General features: G+C 42.1%; 1 protein-coding gene across 6 annotated transcripts in view; it reads right to left on the bottom strand.

Moving 5' to 3' along the window:
- The window catches only part of NRF1 (nuclear respiratory factor 1), a 146177-nt gene that overhangs the window by 26842 nt on the left and 100475 nt on the right, over nt 1-18860 (bottom strand). For 3 of the 6 annotated variants that reach the window (XM_058724303.1, XM_058724306.1, XM_058724305.1), the window contains exons 9-11: nt 16825-16983; nt 14281-14438; nt 6129-6253 (exon numbers count right to left, since the gene is read on the bottom strand). In XM_058724303.1, coding sequence (XP_058580286.1) covers nt 6129-6253; nt 14281-14438; nt 16825-16983 — 442 coding nt within the window. Of the gene's footprint in view, nt 1-6128; nt 6254-14099; nt 14199-14280; nt 14439-16824; nt 16984-18860 lie in introns of those variants that run through there. The other 3 variants (XM_058724304.1, XM_058724309.1, XM_058724308.1) reach the window with 3 other exon arrangements.

The following is an 18860-nucleotide window of genomic DNA, read 5'->3' on the forward strand; positions in this document are numbered from 1 at the left end:
TAATAATCAAAATGGTACGGTACTGGCATAAAAATAGACACACAGATCAATGGAATAGGATAGAAAGCCCAGAAACAAACCCACAATTATATGGTCAGTTAATCTTCGACTAAAGAGATAAGAATATAAAGACAGTCTGTTCAACAAATGGTGTTGGGAAAACTGGAGACAGCTACATGCAAAAAAATGAAACTGGACCACTTTCTTTCACCATACACAAAAATAAATTCAAAATGGATTAAACACCTTCCTGTGAGACCTTAACGATAAAAATTATAGAAATAAGGACAGGCAGGAATATCTCTGACATTGGTCGTAGCAGTATTTTTCTTTTTTTTTTAATAAAAAAATTTTTTTATGGCACAAAAACAGATACTCAGATCAATGGAACAGAATAGAGAACCCAGAAATGGACCCGCAAACGTATGGCCAACTAATCTTTGACAAAGCAGGAAAGAATATAGAATGGAATAAAGACAGTCTCTTCAGCAAATGGTGCTGGGAAAACTGGACAGCGACATGCAGAAAAATGAACCTGGGCCACTTTCTTCTACCATACACAAAAATAAACTCAAAATGGATGAAAGACTTAAATGTAAGACAGGAAGCCATCAAAATCCTTGAAGAGAAAGCAGGCAAAAACCTCTTTGACCTTGGCCGCAGCAACTTTTTACTCAACGCGTCTCCGGAGGCAAGGGAAACAAAAGCAAAAATGAACTATTGCATCAAAATAAAAAGCTTCTGAACGGTGAAGGAAACAATCAGCAAAATTAAAAGGCAGCTGACGGTATGGGAGAAGATATTTGCAAATGACATATCAGATAAAGGGTTAGTATCCAAAATCTATAAAGAACTTACCAAACTCAACGCCCCCAAAATAAATAATCCAGTGAAGAAACGGGCAAAAGACATGAATAAAAAAAATTTTTTAATGTTTATTTTAGGAGAGGGACAGAGTGTGAGTAGGAGAGGGACAGAGAGAGGGGAAGACACAGAATCCAAAGCAGGCTCCGGGCTTGAACTGTCAGCATAGAGTCTGACATGGGGCTCAAACCCACAAACTGTGAGGCCATGACCCGAACCAAAGTCAGATGCTCACCCAACTGAGCTGCCCAGGTGCCCCATCTGTAGCGGTATTTTTCTAGGTATGTCTCCTGAGGCAAGGGGAATAAAAGCAAAATAAACTACTGGCACTACATCATAATACAAAGCTTCTGCACAGCAAATGAAACAAAACTAAAAGACAACCTGCTAAACAGGAAGATATAAAAGTATGTAAAATATGCTTAACATCACTCATCATCCGGGAAATGCAAATCAAAACTCTAACGAGATACTACTTCACACCTGTCAGAATGGCTAAAATTAAAAGCGTAAGAAACAATAAGTGTTGACAAGGATGTGGAGAAAAAGGAACCCTCTTGCTGCTGGTGGGAATGCAAACTGGTGCAGCCACTGTGGAAAATAGTACGGAGGTTCCTCAAAAAGTTAAAAATGGAAATACTCTATGATCCAGTAATTGCATTACTGGGTATTTATCCAAAGAATACAAAAGCACTGATTCGAAAGGATATTTGCACCCCCATGTCTGGTTATTATTTATAATAATATATGGAAGCAGCCTAAGTATCCATCAATACATGAATGGATACAGAAGATGTGGTATATACACAACGGAATAATGTTCAGCCATAAAAAAGAATGAAATCTTGGGCCATCTGGGTGGCTCAATCTGTTAAGCGTCCGATTCTTGGTTTGGCTCAGATTGTCATATCACGGTTCAGTTTGTGCGATGGAGCCCCAGGTCAGGCTCTGTGCTGACAGTGCAGAGCTTGCTTGGGATTCTCTCTCTTTCACTGCTCCTCCCCTACTTGTGCGCATGCTCTCTCTCTCTCAAAATAAATAAATAGAACATTAAACAAAGAACGGAATCTTGCCATTTGCAACAACATGGATGGGTCTAGAGAGTGTAATACTAAGTGAAATAAGTCAGAAAGACAAATACCTTATGGTTTCACTTATATGTGGGATTTAATAAACAAAAGAAATAAATAAAGGGGGAATAAAGGAGAGACAAATGAAGAGGCTGCCCCCCCCCCCCGCTTTTTTTTAAAGATTCTCTTAGCTATAGAGAACAAACTGGTGGTTACCAGAGGGGAGGTGGGTCAGAGGATGGGAGAAGCAGGTAAGGGGATTACGAGTACACTTATCGTGATGAGCACTGAGTAATGTACAGAACCGTCGAATCACTCTATTGTCCACCTGAAACTAATATAACACTGTAAACTACACTGGAATTAAAATAAACTAAAAAAACCATTCTGCATGATAAAAATGGCGTTTCAAATCAGTTTAGAAAGGATGGATTTCAACCTTTTATGGAATAAATGGTGCTGGAATAGATTATATAGGGGAAAAAAATCAATTCAGATCCCTACCTAATGCCACATTCAAAATAAATTCCAGATTATTTCACAGTATTTAAAATAAAAAAATGAGACCATAGAAGAACTTCCATATAGATAAATATCTATATCTGATTTGGGGCCTATGCAAATGTAAAGGCAAAAGAGAAATAATTAAGGAAATAAAAATGAAAGTAACAGAAATAAAATAAAAATAAACTGAAAAAAAACCCCACCTATTTGCAACGTATACAATTAAAGGGGTTATACCTTTAATATAGGATACTTTCCCAGCAGCTCTGGTGAGAGTCTTAATGGGACAATAGTTGAAACAGATGATCCCCATTACCTTTATTGATTAACTATGAACTATCTGCTTAGTTCCCCCGCCCCCATCTAGCTTTGAGGAATAGAAGACGGCTGCATGAATATGCAGTAAGATCTCAGACATAACAGCACCTCAGAAGAGGTGCCCAGGTGCCAATATAATTCCTATTTTTAATTATTTTTGCTGAAATAGGAAGGCAGAAAAAAGATGCGGGAGATCTGGTTCCCGGAAGACTGCTATCCATGGGTGGAAGGTCAGGTGAGAGGTGGTTATCACTCAAAGAGCTCCTCAATCCCTGTGTGGGCCTGCCTTTAGAGATTGTACAACCTTTTATATTAAGATGTGGGGGGCTGGGGGAGGGCCAAGGAACCACTGTGAGAAAAAGAAAGGAAAAGAAAAGAGGTAAAGGAAGGCGCTCACGGAGAGGCCTTTTCCAGTCTTAGGCAATTCTATCTGCCCTTCAATGAAAAGAAAGCCGCCCGTGAAAAGCTTTACTTTGAACTAAACCGGGAGATTCCATGAGACCAAAAACCCATTTAGTGCTATAGAAAAAGGAGGAGCACAAAATAAAGTAATACTAGTGCTTGAGTAGTCAGTCCCCTTAGCGTTGGGGCAGGGTAGAGTCCAGAAAAAGGGAGAGGTCTGCAGGGTGCAAGGTCTCTGTCCGATCTGCCTTGGTGACCCAGAGATTAAACTTGTGCCACGCATGCATGGGTTATCTCTAACTCGCACACCACCGTCCTCCAGGGCACTGCTTCATATCCTTGTGCTGCCTGGCCATCTCTCACCAGTTACTGTACCCTATCAAGCTCCACACCCAATGGTTCCCCATCTCAGAAGACACAAAAACTCCTCTGCTTCAGGCACAAACAATACCCAGATTGCTCTTAGAAGAGCTGTCTGCTATGGTTTTATTTAAAACATGCTGTGGAATCTGGGATGTATTTCTTTCTCCCCGGCAGCGGTGTTTCCAAATAGCACACTCTTCTGCTACCATCTGGTTCTTCCTGATAATAAACTTTTCCCGATAATCAACTTGGTCTATCGGCTGACCCCATAAGGTTGCCATCACAGAAGTGACAAACTCTGGCAAGTCAACACGGTCTGAAAGAATAATGAAAAGAGAATCCCTAAAAGACCACCCAGAAACCAAATTGGCTAGTTACATGGGAAAAATTTGGTTCTAGTCCCACAGCAAATCCTGCAGCACTCTGGGTGAAATGTCAGAAGACAGAAGGAGCGTCAGAATTATTTGAATCATATCCAATATTAGAGTCATTTTCTGGATTCCCCAGGAAGAGATGAAATGATCGGCCTTTGCCTAAAATTGCTGGAGTAAGGCGCAACTCAATGGCCTGATTTGACACAGAAAAGCTGTGCCGAGAAAGTGCTAATTCCAACTCTCAAGTCTTAGTTCAGCACATGTCAGTGGTCACAAACTGGGGATGGTATTCTTTGGGAACCACTGGCTTTTAGGACGTAGACCAGAATTTTCTCTTATCGCCAACACACAGCCAAAGACATGAAATCAACACAACGGACTCACACAACCCTAAGGCTACGGAAAAGAGGCAGCTTCTAGGAATCAATACTGGGCGTGGCTCAGCTTTCCCCGCCCCCCCCACACTGCCGAATGGATCTATTTGGCCCGAGACCCACAGGGTCCAAATACTTACATATAAATTCATCTGAAAAGGTGAGGCTGAGAAGGAGCCAGAACGATAAAGCTGTCTGTTCTCCTTGCCCAGACAGGTCAAGACCATTAGAAAGGATAACAGTCTCCTATCAAATGCAGGCAGAGAAGGATCTGTAGTAGTTCCATTGTAAATAACAGCAATTTGCACTTCAGAAGAATGTCACATAGCCAGATGTCCTATCTGTTCAAGGTAAATTAGGACTCAGATGAGGAACAGTGTAAGGTAAGGAAGTAGGGGTAGGACTCTAGCTAAAGAGGGAGGTTTTCCTTACTTCTTCCTGTGGTCCATTTCATCCTGAACATACACGGCTGGAAGATGCCCTTTATCCTGCAGTGTTCTGGCTAAGATCAAGCCTATCCCTGTTAGGGTTAGTTCATGGAAGCCCTAGCCCTACAGAAAAAGCAGACTATAATTGTAGTTTTTTATTTTTTTGTTTGTTTGGTTTTTTTTAGGAAAATGATTCTCAGAAGCCACAGTGGCTCTTTACATTTCTTGTGTTAATTCTTCTTTGGGTGACAGACACAAACACATTCCTCTTCCCACTTCCAAAGGAGGACACAACTTGGGGTCTTTCTTCAAAGACTTTTCCAACTAACTCTATTCACTGATGAGGGACCTATCCTTTAAAAAGTTCCAGGCACTTTTCTTTCAGCTACTAACGTCAGTAAGGAACTTTCTCCCTAAATAAGAGTATGTTATTATTTATCCTCTTTTTAAGACAAAAGAAATCTCCGAAAACCATGAAGTACTTAGTTTGTTCTACTTAACCTAGTAGAGTAGTAGTAGTACCAGCAGTGCATGTATGTATGTATATGCATATGTACATATGTATATATACATACATATATATATATATATATATATATATATATATATACACACACACACATACATATATACACGTTTCATTTTAAAAATTCAATACATAATCAGCCAAATGGGGCTGGTCCTCCATTTTGACCCAGACTTCTGAGGCACTTCCCAGGGCAGCCCAAGTCTTGGTAACTGACTTCTGGAGCCTGCCGAAGTGGATCCAAAGAGCTGGGCTGGAGTTGTAAATTTTGCCACCATATTTCTATGAACTTTATCCCTTTTGTTTATTCAGGAAATCACCAATATCCAGGTCGTCAAAGAGCTGGGAAAGAAGGGAAGGGTGGGCGTGTGTAACTGGCTAAATCCAGAGGTCCTTGGTGAGGACACATTTAACAGGATGCAGACTCAGAGCACCAACCAGAAAAGTGCCCTTGTCACAGCTTGCTGGCTGATCTGTGTGAGACAGTGGTGCCTTTCTCAAGATGGAACGTTCTACCCTACCACAACGCACCCGCCCATGGGAGGATCTCTGCTATAGCAGAGGACATTGATCTACCCCATGGGAGAGTAAAGGACAAAATGTGGCCCGTGGCAAATTTTAAAGTACCTCTTGGTAAGTCCTGTCACAGCGAAACAGTTTTCAAATAAGCATTTCAGTTAGATATGCGTTATCATGGATTTTTTTTTCCCTCAGAAAACCCCAAGTCTCCTCCTAGTGAAAGGAATCAGAGGCTCCTAGAATTTTCCTAGGCATCAATTGCCTGTCAATAAAGAAAAACTCAAATCAAAGCTCAACCTCTTTCTGAAGGGTCTGCTGTCAGTCATGTCATGAAGGTTTAAGTGGAAACGGGGAAGACATTCCATAAAATATTTATGCTCTCTTACCATTAGCATCTTGGACTCCAGTAAGTGCTCCGACAGCTGCTGCGGTTTCCCCAGACAAGACGATCTGTCCCCCTCCTTGCAAGGTAGCCTCGGCCAGTGTGGCGACAGCATGGGCGGCGGCTTCGCTGTGGGCACAGGAACAGGAAAGGGGGACGTGTAAGTTGGATAAAGGTACAGCACTGCAGCAAGACAAACCATCCTTCCGACCCTTCCTTGGATCTCTCTACTGACTCCATGGGTATGAGCCGGTAGAGTCCACTGCTGCTGGGGAGAGCCAGGGGAATTTTTAAATGGTAACAGTAAGTAGCTAGAGAAACCCCAAGTCTTACAGATTTAAAGAGCTAATGTGAGATTTTCTTTAAATCTAGGAAATGGGTGTTTGAGGACAGAAGGCACTCACTGCCAGTGGAAGGTATGATCCACATTGACAGCGCGAAAGCCTTTCTGGTTGGTAATTACAAGGTTTTCTTGTTCTCTTTTCTCTTTATGGTAACACTAGGCAGATTACCTAAAACTGCCCTTTTGGGGACATTCACTTTCGAATGTCCCCTCTCTGTAAAGAGAGCTTTCATACTATTCTTCCTTTCTGATCTTGTCTCCAATAAACTTGCCTGCTGCTCAAAAAAGCCCAAACAGACAAAACAAAAACTACCCTTTTGTAGCCGAGGATGACAGGAGGAGTCAACAACGTGGACTGGCTATTCAATTAATATTAAATAGTAACAATGTGGTTTATATGCGCGACTTCAAGTACAAAGTGATGGCTAACACCCTAACATCCTGCAAAGTCTACGTTTTCTCTTTGCCTCACTGTACATGTGGGCAGTGCTAAATTAAGGCTTGAAATTTTAAATGATCACCATAAGCCCAAACTCCCAGCCTCTAGAAACACAAAGAAACAATAAAATCTCCCTTCCTTGCAAACACTTTGCAGAATAGATAGGTATTAACCATCTGTTTATAGTGAGCACTATTCTGGCAGTTTGTACCCTATTTTCCTTTCTTCTTGTGATATGCTGGTCCCAAATGCACAAACACCCATTTTTATTGATTCTATGATACCACAAACTAAAAATGCACCATTATTTTATGTGCCAGCAAGCAAGGAAAAAAAAAAAAAAAGCCTGACAAATGTAGTAGTGTGGTTTACCATTCAAATTTCAGAGATGTTAAAATGTGAAAGAAGCAGAAATTCAGCACCTCTCCTGGGAAAGTGTCAGCTCCCACTCTGCACAATTCCTGAAGGAGTATCAAACGTGGGCTCAGAGTGGAGGAGGTGGTGTCATTTAGTTTAGCGGGGGGCGGGGGGGGGGGGGGCGGCAAAGGCCTGGATTTGACACCAAATAAGCCAGATGAATAAGCTTTGCTCTGAGTTGCAGACTTTGCCTAACTCTGGCAGGCACACTTCGTGGTCACAAGCTGTAGGCGGGGTTGGGTAAGGGACTGTGGACTGGTTAGGGTAGACATGTCCTGACTATGGGCAAAGCAACATGTACCACACTCACTCATGTGTCACTTTCATTTAAGAAAGCCGGCAGACAAGTAAAGCAACTGACACTATCATTTCCCTGGGGGAATATAAGGATTCTAGGAAGCAGTCAAAGAAACCCAATGGATAGAAAAGTCTCATTAAATAGAATATTCCCACTCTCTTCCTAACTTGACTTAATTTTTATGTCTGTGTTCAAGCTATCTTTTTCTGATAATAAAATACATGCGGAAGGCTTGTAAAAATTTCATTAAGTATAAAAGAAACTTTAAAAATATCACAGACATAAGTTATTTCCTTCTAATCTTAAAAACAGCTTTAAACAGCTAATAATGAGGATTACACTTACTGCTACAGTTTTATAGCCTGCTTTTTTCACCTAACATTGTTTCCCCATGTAAACATTCCGACCTTTATTCAAAATAATAAATAAATTAAAATTGCTGATCCCCCTGCTTTTTTTCCTCGTCATTTATCTGTGGCAACTTTTAATTTCCAGGCTTCCTTTGACTTAGTTCAAGGTTATAGTTATATATTTCAAATTTATTTGCTTCCTTCATAAACATTATATATACTTACAATAGTTGTGAATAATATTTATATTATATATTTATTATATATTTTTATATATTTATGAATAATATAAATATATATATATATTTTTAAGTAATCTCTACACCCACTGTGGGGCTCGAACTCACAACCCCAAGATCAAGAGTCCCATGCTCCCCTGAGTCAGCCAGGCGCTCCCATTCATAAACATTTGGGGACTAACTGAGCCTGAGCAAAAAGCTCACCAGTCATGGAGTGCACGTGCAGTCCATAAAAATTACGATCACCCTCCACTCAGAGGCACACTTCTTGGTGATGTGATGTCCAAAGCCAGTCATTCCATGGTATCTATAACATGAATTTAGAACTAAAGGGGACCTTTGATCTGGAATTCCTACCAAGGCTATTCTTTACACTTTACATGGTAGACTTTAATTTCAAAGTCCTTCAAGAGTTTTTATTAGATATAGTAAAATGAGTGATGATTTAGTGTCTACATCCTTAATCTTTAATATTTTTCTAAGAAACTTATGTCAAATAACACTACCAGCCAAGTTTACAGTACCCAGGTGTCATTGATTAATGACAAAAATATTTCATACTCTGGCCTGAGACTTCCTAGAAAGCTGAAGAGTCTGTTCTTTCCAAAAAGCTGCAGCAGTGTGGTATTTGCAAGAAGGAAGCTGTATATGGAAATACTATCTTTGTTTACACGTTACCTCAGTGACTGTTCATTCCCCAGTTTTTTTTTAATTTTTTTTTTTTTCAACGTTTTTTATTTATTTTTGGGACAGAGAGAGACAGAGCATGAACGGGGGAGGGGCAGAGAGAGAGGGAGACACAGAATCAGAAACAGGCTCCAGGCTCCGAGCCATCAGCCCAGAGCCTGACGCGGGGCTCGAACTCACGGGCCGCGAGATCGTGACCTGGCTGAAGTCGGACGCTTAACCGACTGCGCCACCCAGGCGCCCCTCATTCCCCAGTTTTTATCACAATGTGTATAATTTTATTTCTGTGACCATCAAAGGTGACATCCTGCCAGTCTTGGAACCCCTGGACACGTGTTTTCGGTGTGGAATTTTACAGGCGATGAAGGGAGGGCAGCTACCCTGACGTGGATATGCACCTATACCCAATCACACCTATTTCATCATGCCCAAAGCTCTAAACATTTGAGGTCATTTTTTCTTTTTTTCTTTCTTTTCTTTTTAAAATTTTTTACGTTTATTTTTTGAGAGACACAGAGAGACAGAGCACAAGTTGGGGAGGGGCAGAGAGAGGAGACACAGAATCTAAAGCAGGCTCTGAGCTGTCAGCACAGAGCCTGACGCGGGGCTTGAACTCACAAACCGTAAGATCGTGACCTGAGCCGAAGTCAGATGCTTAACCGACTGAGCCACCCAGGTGCCCCGAGGTCATTTTCTTTAACATCTTTCTAAAATATGTTTGGTAGAAGAAAGGCTGTGAACGAGCACAACCCTAATGCAACCTGGGAGCAGCAGTCCAAGGGGGATGACAGGCCCATAGGCCAGTGAGGTCAGTTATTTCATTGGCTGCCAGAGGCCAGAGGCAAAGCAGCGAGGGAGGGATCTTTTCCATGGGGGCATAAAGACAACTGTGACTCCTGTGGTCAGCAGGCCTTCATTTCCAAATCTACTTTAAAACCGCTGACACGATTGGGGCGCCTGGGTGGCGCAGTCGGTTAAGCGTCCGACTTCAGCCAGGTCACGATCTCGCGGTCCGTGAGTTCGAGCCCCGCGTCAGGCTCTGGGCTGATGGCTCGGAGCCTGGAGCCTGTTTCCGATTCTGTGTCTCCCCCTCTCTCTGCCCCTCCCTCGTTCATGCTCTGTCTCTCTCTGCCCCAAAAATAAATAAAAAACGTTGAAAAAAAATTAAAAAAAAAAAAATAAATAAAACCGCTGACACGAGATTTCATGGAGAGAGGGCAAACTTACTGCTAGAAAAAGATGACTTTTACTTCTAAGATGAAGAGGGATGAAAAGGGCTTTAAGCTACCGCTTCACAAGTTTTTGACAAATATGTCTAATTTTAAGTCAATAGTACTTTCATTTAAAAAAAAACCAGTAAATTTTTCCTCAAAAATATGATTCACTTTTTTTTTTTGAACCCAGTGTCTTCACAGCAAAAGAAAAGCAACTCTAAGTTCCGGAACAAGAGGACTCAATGCGAGCCTTTGCTTTCCCATAGCGCCGAGTCACAGGAGACGGTAAAAATTGTCTTCGTGTCGACAGCACAGCGTCAATTTCTACTAGAGCAAATGTAGACTCAGTCTATAAATACTTATCATGTATCTGTATATGCAAGGGCTGTACTGACTTAAATTTACTTGTTTAAGAGGGAATATAATCCAGGACAGCTTAACCAACACACTGAAACATCAAATTAACCTTTTTATCGCAACAAATCACATGATGATTTCACTTCCTTTCCCCTCTGGTTGTTTGGCTGAATACTTTTTTTTTTTTCCAGCTGTAATGCTCTGCACTTCATTTGTTCATTTTGATTCTCTCCCCATCTCCTTTCTAAAGATGCTGATTTATATGTATTTTGAAAATAATTAAAAAATTAACTAGTTTCCAAATTTTTTAATGACCGTTTCTCCATACCTCTCTGGATTATTTATAATGCCAGGGTGGGCTGTTTGAGCCCGGGGCCCTTGTTCTGACTTGTTACACAAAACTCTTAAACAGCGTGGTCGAAAAACAGGTCTGTCCTGCATCTGTCCTTATCCCCATCTCCCCTCCAACAGGTGAAGGAGCTCCTCTGTCTTCTTATTCCACACCTGCCATGCTGTGCGGCTTCCCTCTCTCCCCTCACTCTGCGCCCACATCTGCCGCTTACGGCGCAGCGGAGGGCAGGTGATCAGTAAAGAACCATGCTTGTTCCAACCGCACCTGAAAGAGGCTAGAAGGAACCAGCGCTAAGAAATCACTTTGTTACCATGGGAACAAAGACTGGATTTCTCAGTGTAGTTCTAAGATAATTTCCAGCAACAAATTCTGTGGTGAGGCTGGGAGTATCATCTCATCCCACAAAGCAGCAAACACCAGGGGTGCGTGTCTTAAGTCCAAACTTCCTGCCACTGGCCAGTGGGTTACCTCTCTTGGAATCAGAAAGCCCCTAGTAGCCTGCTATAGTCTAGTCTTCGTTGCCAGGCTTGGTTTCTTCACCCTCAGCAGAGGCTGCCAAACACCATCCCCCAACACTCACTGGGTTCTGAACTGATTGCAAACAGATTTCAACATCTTTACTCCTCCTACGTGCCACAGTGAACCATGTTCTCCTTCCTTTGGAGTAAACACTATAGCCACCGCAGCTGCATCTGAGTTTGTTAACAAGCCCTCAGGGGAAACCATTACTCTCTTTGCCTTTAGAAATAAGCCCTGCTCCTTACACTAAAGGGAGCCAGAATGGGCCTCATATTTTCCACTATGTGTAGGGTTCCCAGGACACTCACACTTCACTGGAATATCCAAGGTGCTGGCTCAATGAAATTAAGTTTTGCTGGTCTTTAATGGTTAGGCTCCATGCCACAGTAAGGGGTTACCAGGCCAGAGGGAGGTTCCTACCCTGGCCATGGCTTTTTTAGGAAGTTTATTTGTGGTCCTTTCTCAAAGGAGTGGGGTTGGGCCAAAGCGTAAGGGGTCAAATAAGACTTTCAGGTTATTGAAAAGCCACATGGTTCAATGGGCTAAGAAAAAAAGTTTCAATCCCAGGTCACTTAGAGTACCCCTGGGTGAGTGCGTGCGTGCGTGCGTGCGTGTGTGTGTGTGAGCGCGCGCGCTCGTGCACTCCATACCTAATCAACCACCAAGTCTGGCCACACTCCCTTCAAACTCAGTCACTTTACCACCACTCTTACTACTTTAGTTTCCAAGTCTTTAACAAATCACACCTGGTCCGCCTCTTCCTAACTGACCTTCTATTGCTAATCTGTTCTCATTATAAGCGATTCTGAATACACAAAATTGAAAATACAACTTAAATGTTAACCCTCGGGTGCCTGGCTGGCTTAGTTGGTAGAGCATGTGACTCTTGGTCTTTGGGGTTGTGAGTTTGTGCCCCACGTTGGGTGTAGTGATTACTTTAAAATAAAACCTTAAAAAAATGAAAAATACATAACTGTAATTCCTGAAGTGCTAACTAGGGGCTGTGTACTTCGATGAGAGTTTTATTTACATCATCTCCGTGAAACTTTTTAAATTCCGTATGTTGAGAATTAGCCTTATAATGATGAGGAAACCAAGGCCTAGGGATTAAATTTCTCAAGATCAAATGGCTAGTAAGTGGCAGAGCTAGAATTCGAACCTGAATCTATGTGACCTCAGAACCTTCTTCTCAGCCCCCCATACTATACAGCCACACGGAAGTCATTTGCACGTCAGCTTATCGAGGCTTTCTAGTTATTTATCACAACGAATCTAAACTTCGGCTGACTTCTATTTTGGAGGAGGTGATCCCCTTCCTCTGAATTTCTGCAGTGCTCGCGGTGTGTACTACATGATTCAACAGTGCATTAAATTCTGAGGAATAGTGTTCACTAACTGTTTTACTTAAGTCAATTTCCCCAGTGTTAATAACATGACTTCTTTGAGGGCAGGCATGGTATCTTAGAGCGCTGTTTATTTACAACCTTACCTAGCAGAGTGTAGGCATGTCCTAAGAGTTCAGTGACTGTCTGAGACTAACAACAGCTGTGTACATAATGGTGGCAGCAGACCTACTGTATGCCAGGCACTGAGCTACGGATCTCGCACACACTGGCTTTCTCAGTTCTCACAACACCCCTACCCAACAGGGGTAGCTGCTGTTTTTATCCCCATTTTACAGAAGAGGAAAGCCTGGGCACTGAGTTCAAGTAAATTATCCAAGGTCAAACAGCTAAGTGGGTGATGGAGTTGTAGTTTAAACCCAGACTGTCTGGCTTCAAGGCCCACACTCTTAAATATTGGTTAAAATGCCTGGGTCCGCTGGAAAATAAAATTATGTCCGCAATGAAGAAGAAAAAGAATGACGTGGGGATGATCTTTTCTGCCAACAGAACCAACAGAAGGAAACCAAGCAGGGAACAATATAATTTAGTTTTGGAAACCTTCAATCACTGGAGTGTCCCATTCTGCAGCACCCTTCCTAAACATCCCTGAAAAGAAATATTTCAATGATTTTCCCCAGTAAGCCAAAACTGATTTCAGAAAGTCACTGATAAGGGAAACATTTCCGGGAAAGTCAGTAAAATCAGCTCTCAACATGGATTAAATGGATTAATGTCCCTAACAAAAAGTAGTTTCAGGGTGACTGGGTGGCTCAGTCAGTTAAGCATCCGACTTCGGCTCAGGTCCTGATCTCACGGTTCGTGGGTTCGAGCCCTGCGTCGGGCTCTGTGCTGAAAGCTCGGAGCCTGGAGCCTGCTTCGGATTCTGTGTCTCCTTCTCTCTGTCCCTCCCCCTCTCACTGTTTCTGTCTCTCAAAAATAAAGAAGTGTAGGGGCGCCTGGGTGGCTCAGTCGGTTAAGCGTCCAACTTCAGCTCAGGCCATGATCTCGTGGTTCGTGAGTTCGAGCCCCACGTCGGGCTCTGTGCTGACACCTCAGAGCCTGGAGCCTGCGTCTCCCTCTCTCTCTGCCCCTCCCCTTGCACTCTCTCTCTCTCTCAAAAATAAATAAATAAATAAATAGATAAATAAATGTAAAAAAAAAAAAAAAGGTGGTTTCTTTTGTAGAAGTGAAAGAATGACTAAAAGCAATTTGTTTTGTAGGGTAAATAGAAAATCAATCCTGAAGCTTCTTGCTTTATTATATCCTTTGGTCCCATTAAAAACACAAAGTCCTCAAACCTTGCGTTTTTTGGTCTGTTAAAGGGCACAGAATAGGAGAAAGGAAAAGGGATCACGGTCTCTTGACCAGCAGACTCGACGGAGCGCAGGAACGGGCTGGGAAAGGCTGGTTATAAGTCAAATGACGATACTCCGTGGGCTGAGAGGATTAAGCTCCAACTGCCAACTGTGACAAACTGAAGTGCAACATTTCTCTTTACAACCTACAGGCAGGGGCAGATCCACTATCCTCATCTAGTCCCCCACCCCTGCCTCCACCTGTTGAGTGCCATGGTGACTGTAGCTCCCTGTTGCATCTCCTGAGAAGCTGCCACTGCGGCCTCTGCCAGTGACGCCACGGCCTGGGTGGCCTCTGATGCTTGCGTCGTCTGGATGGTCATCTCACCTCCTTGTAACGTGGCCCAATTTTGTTCCACCTGAGGCAGAGAGGACACGACAGTAAAGAATCAAAGTCACAAAAGGCTTATGATACATTGCTATGTGCTCAGCCAAATACAGACACATTTTTAAATTAGCATGACCTACAATGTACAGAACAGGGTTTTTAGTATGCTATCTTTTGTGTATGAAAAGGGGGGTATTAGAATATATATTTGAATTTACTTATATTTGCATAAAGAAATTTTGGAAGGACACAAAAGAAACCATTGAAATTATTTTCCTTGGTGTGTGTGGGGGGAAGGGAGTTGTGGGAATAGGTTGGATAGGAGACAGAAAGCAAGATTTTCCAATGTATACTTTTAAAAATATCTGAGACATATCAATGTATTACCTATTCTCTTGAGTTCTTTTGGATAGATAATATATTGATATGGCTCAGATTGAAAATTGTGACTAAACCAAAAAATTGAAAAATTAGCACTTTTGAATAGACAGTAAATATAATTTTGAAAACATTCAAATGGTACCCAAGGGCATATAATGCCAGTACTCCAGACCTTGAGTACAGAGGTGACTACTGTTCCCTATTTCTTGTGTAGCTTTGCAGGGATAGTCTCTTTATATGCAAGCTTATTTACACACACACACTCACTATTTCCCCCTTTCTACTCCTTCCTAAAAAATATAAATGGCAGCATATTCTTTGTTATCTTTTTGTACCTTGCTGGTTTCGCCAACAACACATCTCTGAAATGATTCTATTTTGGAATGTATAAAACTGCTTCATTCATTCATGATTCATAACAATGGCTGCAAAGCATTGTATTGTAGAGGTACACCATGATTTATTTAACCAGCCATCTTTTAAAGGGCATTTAGGTAGTTTTTAGTCTATCTTTACATACTATGTTGTATATTTGGGGGGAGTCTATTTATAGAATGAATTTTTAGAAGTGGGATTGTATATCAGTTATGCTGTATTTTAATTTTTGATGGAAACTGCCAAATTCAGGAAACAATTTTTTTTTTTTTAATGTAGCAAAAACTGCTTGCCTTTTAGTCGGCGGGGAGGGGGGTAGAATTATGAAGAAACAAAATAAAACAAACAAAAAACTCTGGTGACAGGACAGATTAGATTTCAGGTGTGCAAGATTTAGCACGGGGGTTCTCAGCATCGGCACGATTAACATTTGAAGCCAGACAAGTCTTTGCTGTGGGGGGCTGTCCTGTGCCATGCAGGACGTTTAGCAGCATCCCTGGCTTCTACCTACTACCCTACCAGATGCTAACAGCACCCTCCTCGGTCATGAGAATCCAAAACATCTGCAGATATTATCAAATGTCCTGGGTGTGTGGCGGGGGTGGGGGGTGCCCTAATTGAGAACCACATTTAGAGGTTTCTCAGTCCTAGATACCCGTGTCTAGCTACTTCAGTCGGTTTTGCTCGGTAAGTGTTAGTTGATGAATTATTCCCCCTCAAAAACAAAAAGCGGCAGGGACAGCGTGAAAGCAATTTCTATTCGAAAATATGGAAGGTGGCAAATCAATCAGCTCAGGTACAATGTTTCTATGGACTCGGGTCTCAGGACATTAGCTCTGCTTACTGGAGCTCTTACTGTTCCTGATTCGTACCGCTTGGGCCCGGTGAGCGGAGACCTCGTGCCTCCTGCATGTTTACTGTGTCCCAAGCTTAGGAGAGGTAGAGATTTAAAATGCCTCCTGCTTCGGTTCTATGACCACACTTAGATTGTGATGGTGCTTCTCAGAATGCCTGTCAAAAGCCTCCCAGAAAATGGGACGCTCCTTTGAACTACCCTAGTTTTCGCCCTGAGTTTGTATAGGCAGTGGCTTGTGCCAGCAAAACTTCAGGGCCCGTCACTAAGAGGCAGAAACATCCTACTTCCTTCCCTTAGAGCTGCAAATTTGCCCACTTGGGAACTCACAAAACTCTTGCTTCCCGGGAGTTAGTATCTCTTTGATTTCATTACTCCAGTGAGTGTCAGTGTAAATAATGCCACTTTCAACGGCAAGCTACACCGCGAATCCACAGATGGTCTATGATCGCGCTCAAAACACCAGCCGAAGCCGGCCAGCCCTGTCACCTTTTGCCATTAAACAGTCTTCCTCTTTCCAGATCTGCCCGTCTAGATTTTTGCCCATCCCACTGCAGAGCTTGGCCTAGTGCAGCTCTCCCAAGACTCAGACTCCAATGGTAGCAATTTAATGTATACACATTTAGTTACAACTGTATTTGCAGTAAAAATGGTATTAGAAAGTTGCCATATACAGTATACTTTAAGGAAGTTAAATTATATGGCATGAAAGATTAATGGATGGTGGCAAAGGGTAGAGAGGAAGTAGGAAGAAGAAGCAGACGAAGAGATTTCTATTCAGAATAATGGCAGGTGATAAATAAATCACTTGGGTGTTAACATTTCTTTGGAATTTCCTATTCTTCAGCCTCAGTGCTTTAGTTGTATTTGCTTGAGCTCTTGTTGCTCTCCCTTTCCATCTGTTGGGAGCCACTGTGTGGTTATCTATGCCGGATGTCACCATGTCCCAGAGAAAGGGCCCCAAGCCCTAGGAGGGAAAGATATTCAGAGGATGTACAGTTAGCATCAATGCTTTTCTGAGAGACCCACTCCAACGAGGCCCTCCAAACTGTGGTTACTCTTATCCCTCTAGCTACAGTGAACCCCGAGGCCCTTCCACGCTTTCCCAGTGCAGTGCGCTGCATGCACTCCTTTTGATAGGAACACAACTCCCAGCTTTGCTTCCCGTTCACCCTTCTAGTCTGAACTCAGGTGAGCCCGAAGGAGCCCAGACAACTCCACTCCCCTATGGTCCAAGGCTCAGGACCTCTCCTCTGTGTTCCACAGCACCCCAGGCTTGCTTCTACTAAATTCTTACCTCATTGCCATTGTGCTTTGGTATGTTTTTCTCTACCACCTACCTGTGTGCTCCTGAAGAGCAAGAGCAGCCTTTAATTTCCTGTATCTACAGAATCTATAGTACCTGGCATAGGGCTCAGAAAGTATACTGAATGGCAGGATGGAGAACGTATTCCTTTATTCATGTTTTCCTACTTGTTCTTTAGCCTACCTGGATCTCAGTTAAACTGACATTCGTTAAAAAAACCATCTAAAGTAAATCGTGCTACTGTTATTGTTACGTGTTGATGGTTCAGTTTTAAATTCATGTCTCCGGGGTGTCTGGGTGGCTCAGTCGGTTAATCGTCCGACTCTTGATTTCAGCTCAGGTCATGATCTCATGGTTCGTGAGTTGGAGCCCCACATTGGGACTGTCTGGCATTATTCTCTCTCTCTCATCTCTCTCTGCCCCTACCCCACTTTGCACTCTCTCTCTCAAAATAAATAAACTTCAAAAAAAAACACAACACAACTTTAAAATTCATGTCTCCAATGTCTTTGTACTTTGGTTTCTTCTTCTTCTAACAGAACCACATGTACCATGATAATCGGATACCATTCTATTTCAAAAATTTGACTTTCCTGCCACTTAAATGCAATTAACATCACCACTACCAACTGGTGGTCTTATCACACAACAGAGTAAATTCTCAAACTCATGTGCATTTGCAAATATGCCATCAAAACTGAAATTGTATAAATACTTTGAAATCAACATAGTTTATTTCACAATATTTTGAAATTCTTTCCTTGTTCATTTCTAAATGTCTATGCAACTTGTTCTGTGTCCTTAATTAGTTTAAAGCCGCCTAAGGTGAGAGATTTTTTTGTTTCTTTGAAACTACAGTCAACCCTGGAACAACACAGGTTTGAACTCTCTGGGTCTGCTTATAAGTGGATTTGTTTTTCAATAAACACAGTAGTACAGTACTGTAAGCGTGTTTTCCTTATAATTTTCTTAATAACATTTTCTTTAGCTTGTTTTATTGTAAGAATACAGGATACAACACATGTAACATACAAAACACGTGCTAATTGATTGTTTATGTTATCAGTAAGGCTTCTGCTTGATCGTAGGCTATTAAATTTTGAAGGAGTCTAAGTTGTATGTGAATTTGACTGCACAGGGGGATCAGCGCCCTTATCTCTCATGCTGTTCAAGGGTCAACTGTACTTAGAATTATTGGGTAGTCTGAGCACACAGAGTACTCAAAAAGAGTACTCAAAAAGATTTGGGAGACCATATATTACCACAAGAGACAGGCCCCCAGTGGTCCTTCTAATCAATGTAACTAAAGGTAACTAACTGGATTTCGAAGGCAGTGTGGTCTAATGGTAAGAGCTCCCTCTCACAGGCAAGGTTAGGATAACAAAATGACCTAACAACTTCTAAAAGTGTAGGTATCGTTTATTTTTGTAGAGTACTTTCTATTCTTTGGGAGAAAAGATGCTACATAAAAGGCAGTAGGATGTTTTTACTGAGTCATCTGATGTAATGTTTCATTAACTTGATGTGGTCTTATCTGC

The sequence above is a fragment of the Neofelis nebulosa genome, chromosome 4 (genome assembly GCF_028018385.1).
Source record: "Neofelis nebulosa isolate mNeoNeb1 chromosome 4, mNeoNeb1.pri, whole genome shotgun sequence".
NCBI lineage: Eukaryota > Metazoa > Chordata > Mammalia > Carnivora > Felidae > Neofelis > Neofelis nebulosa.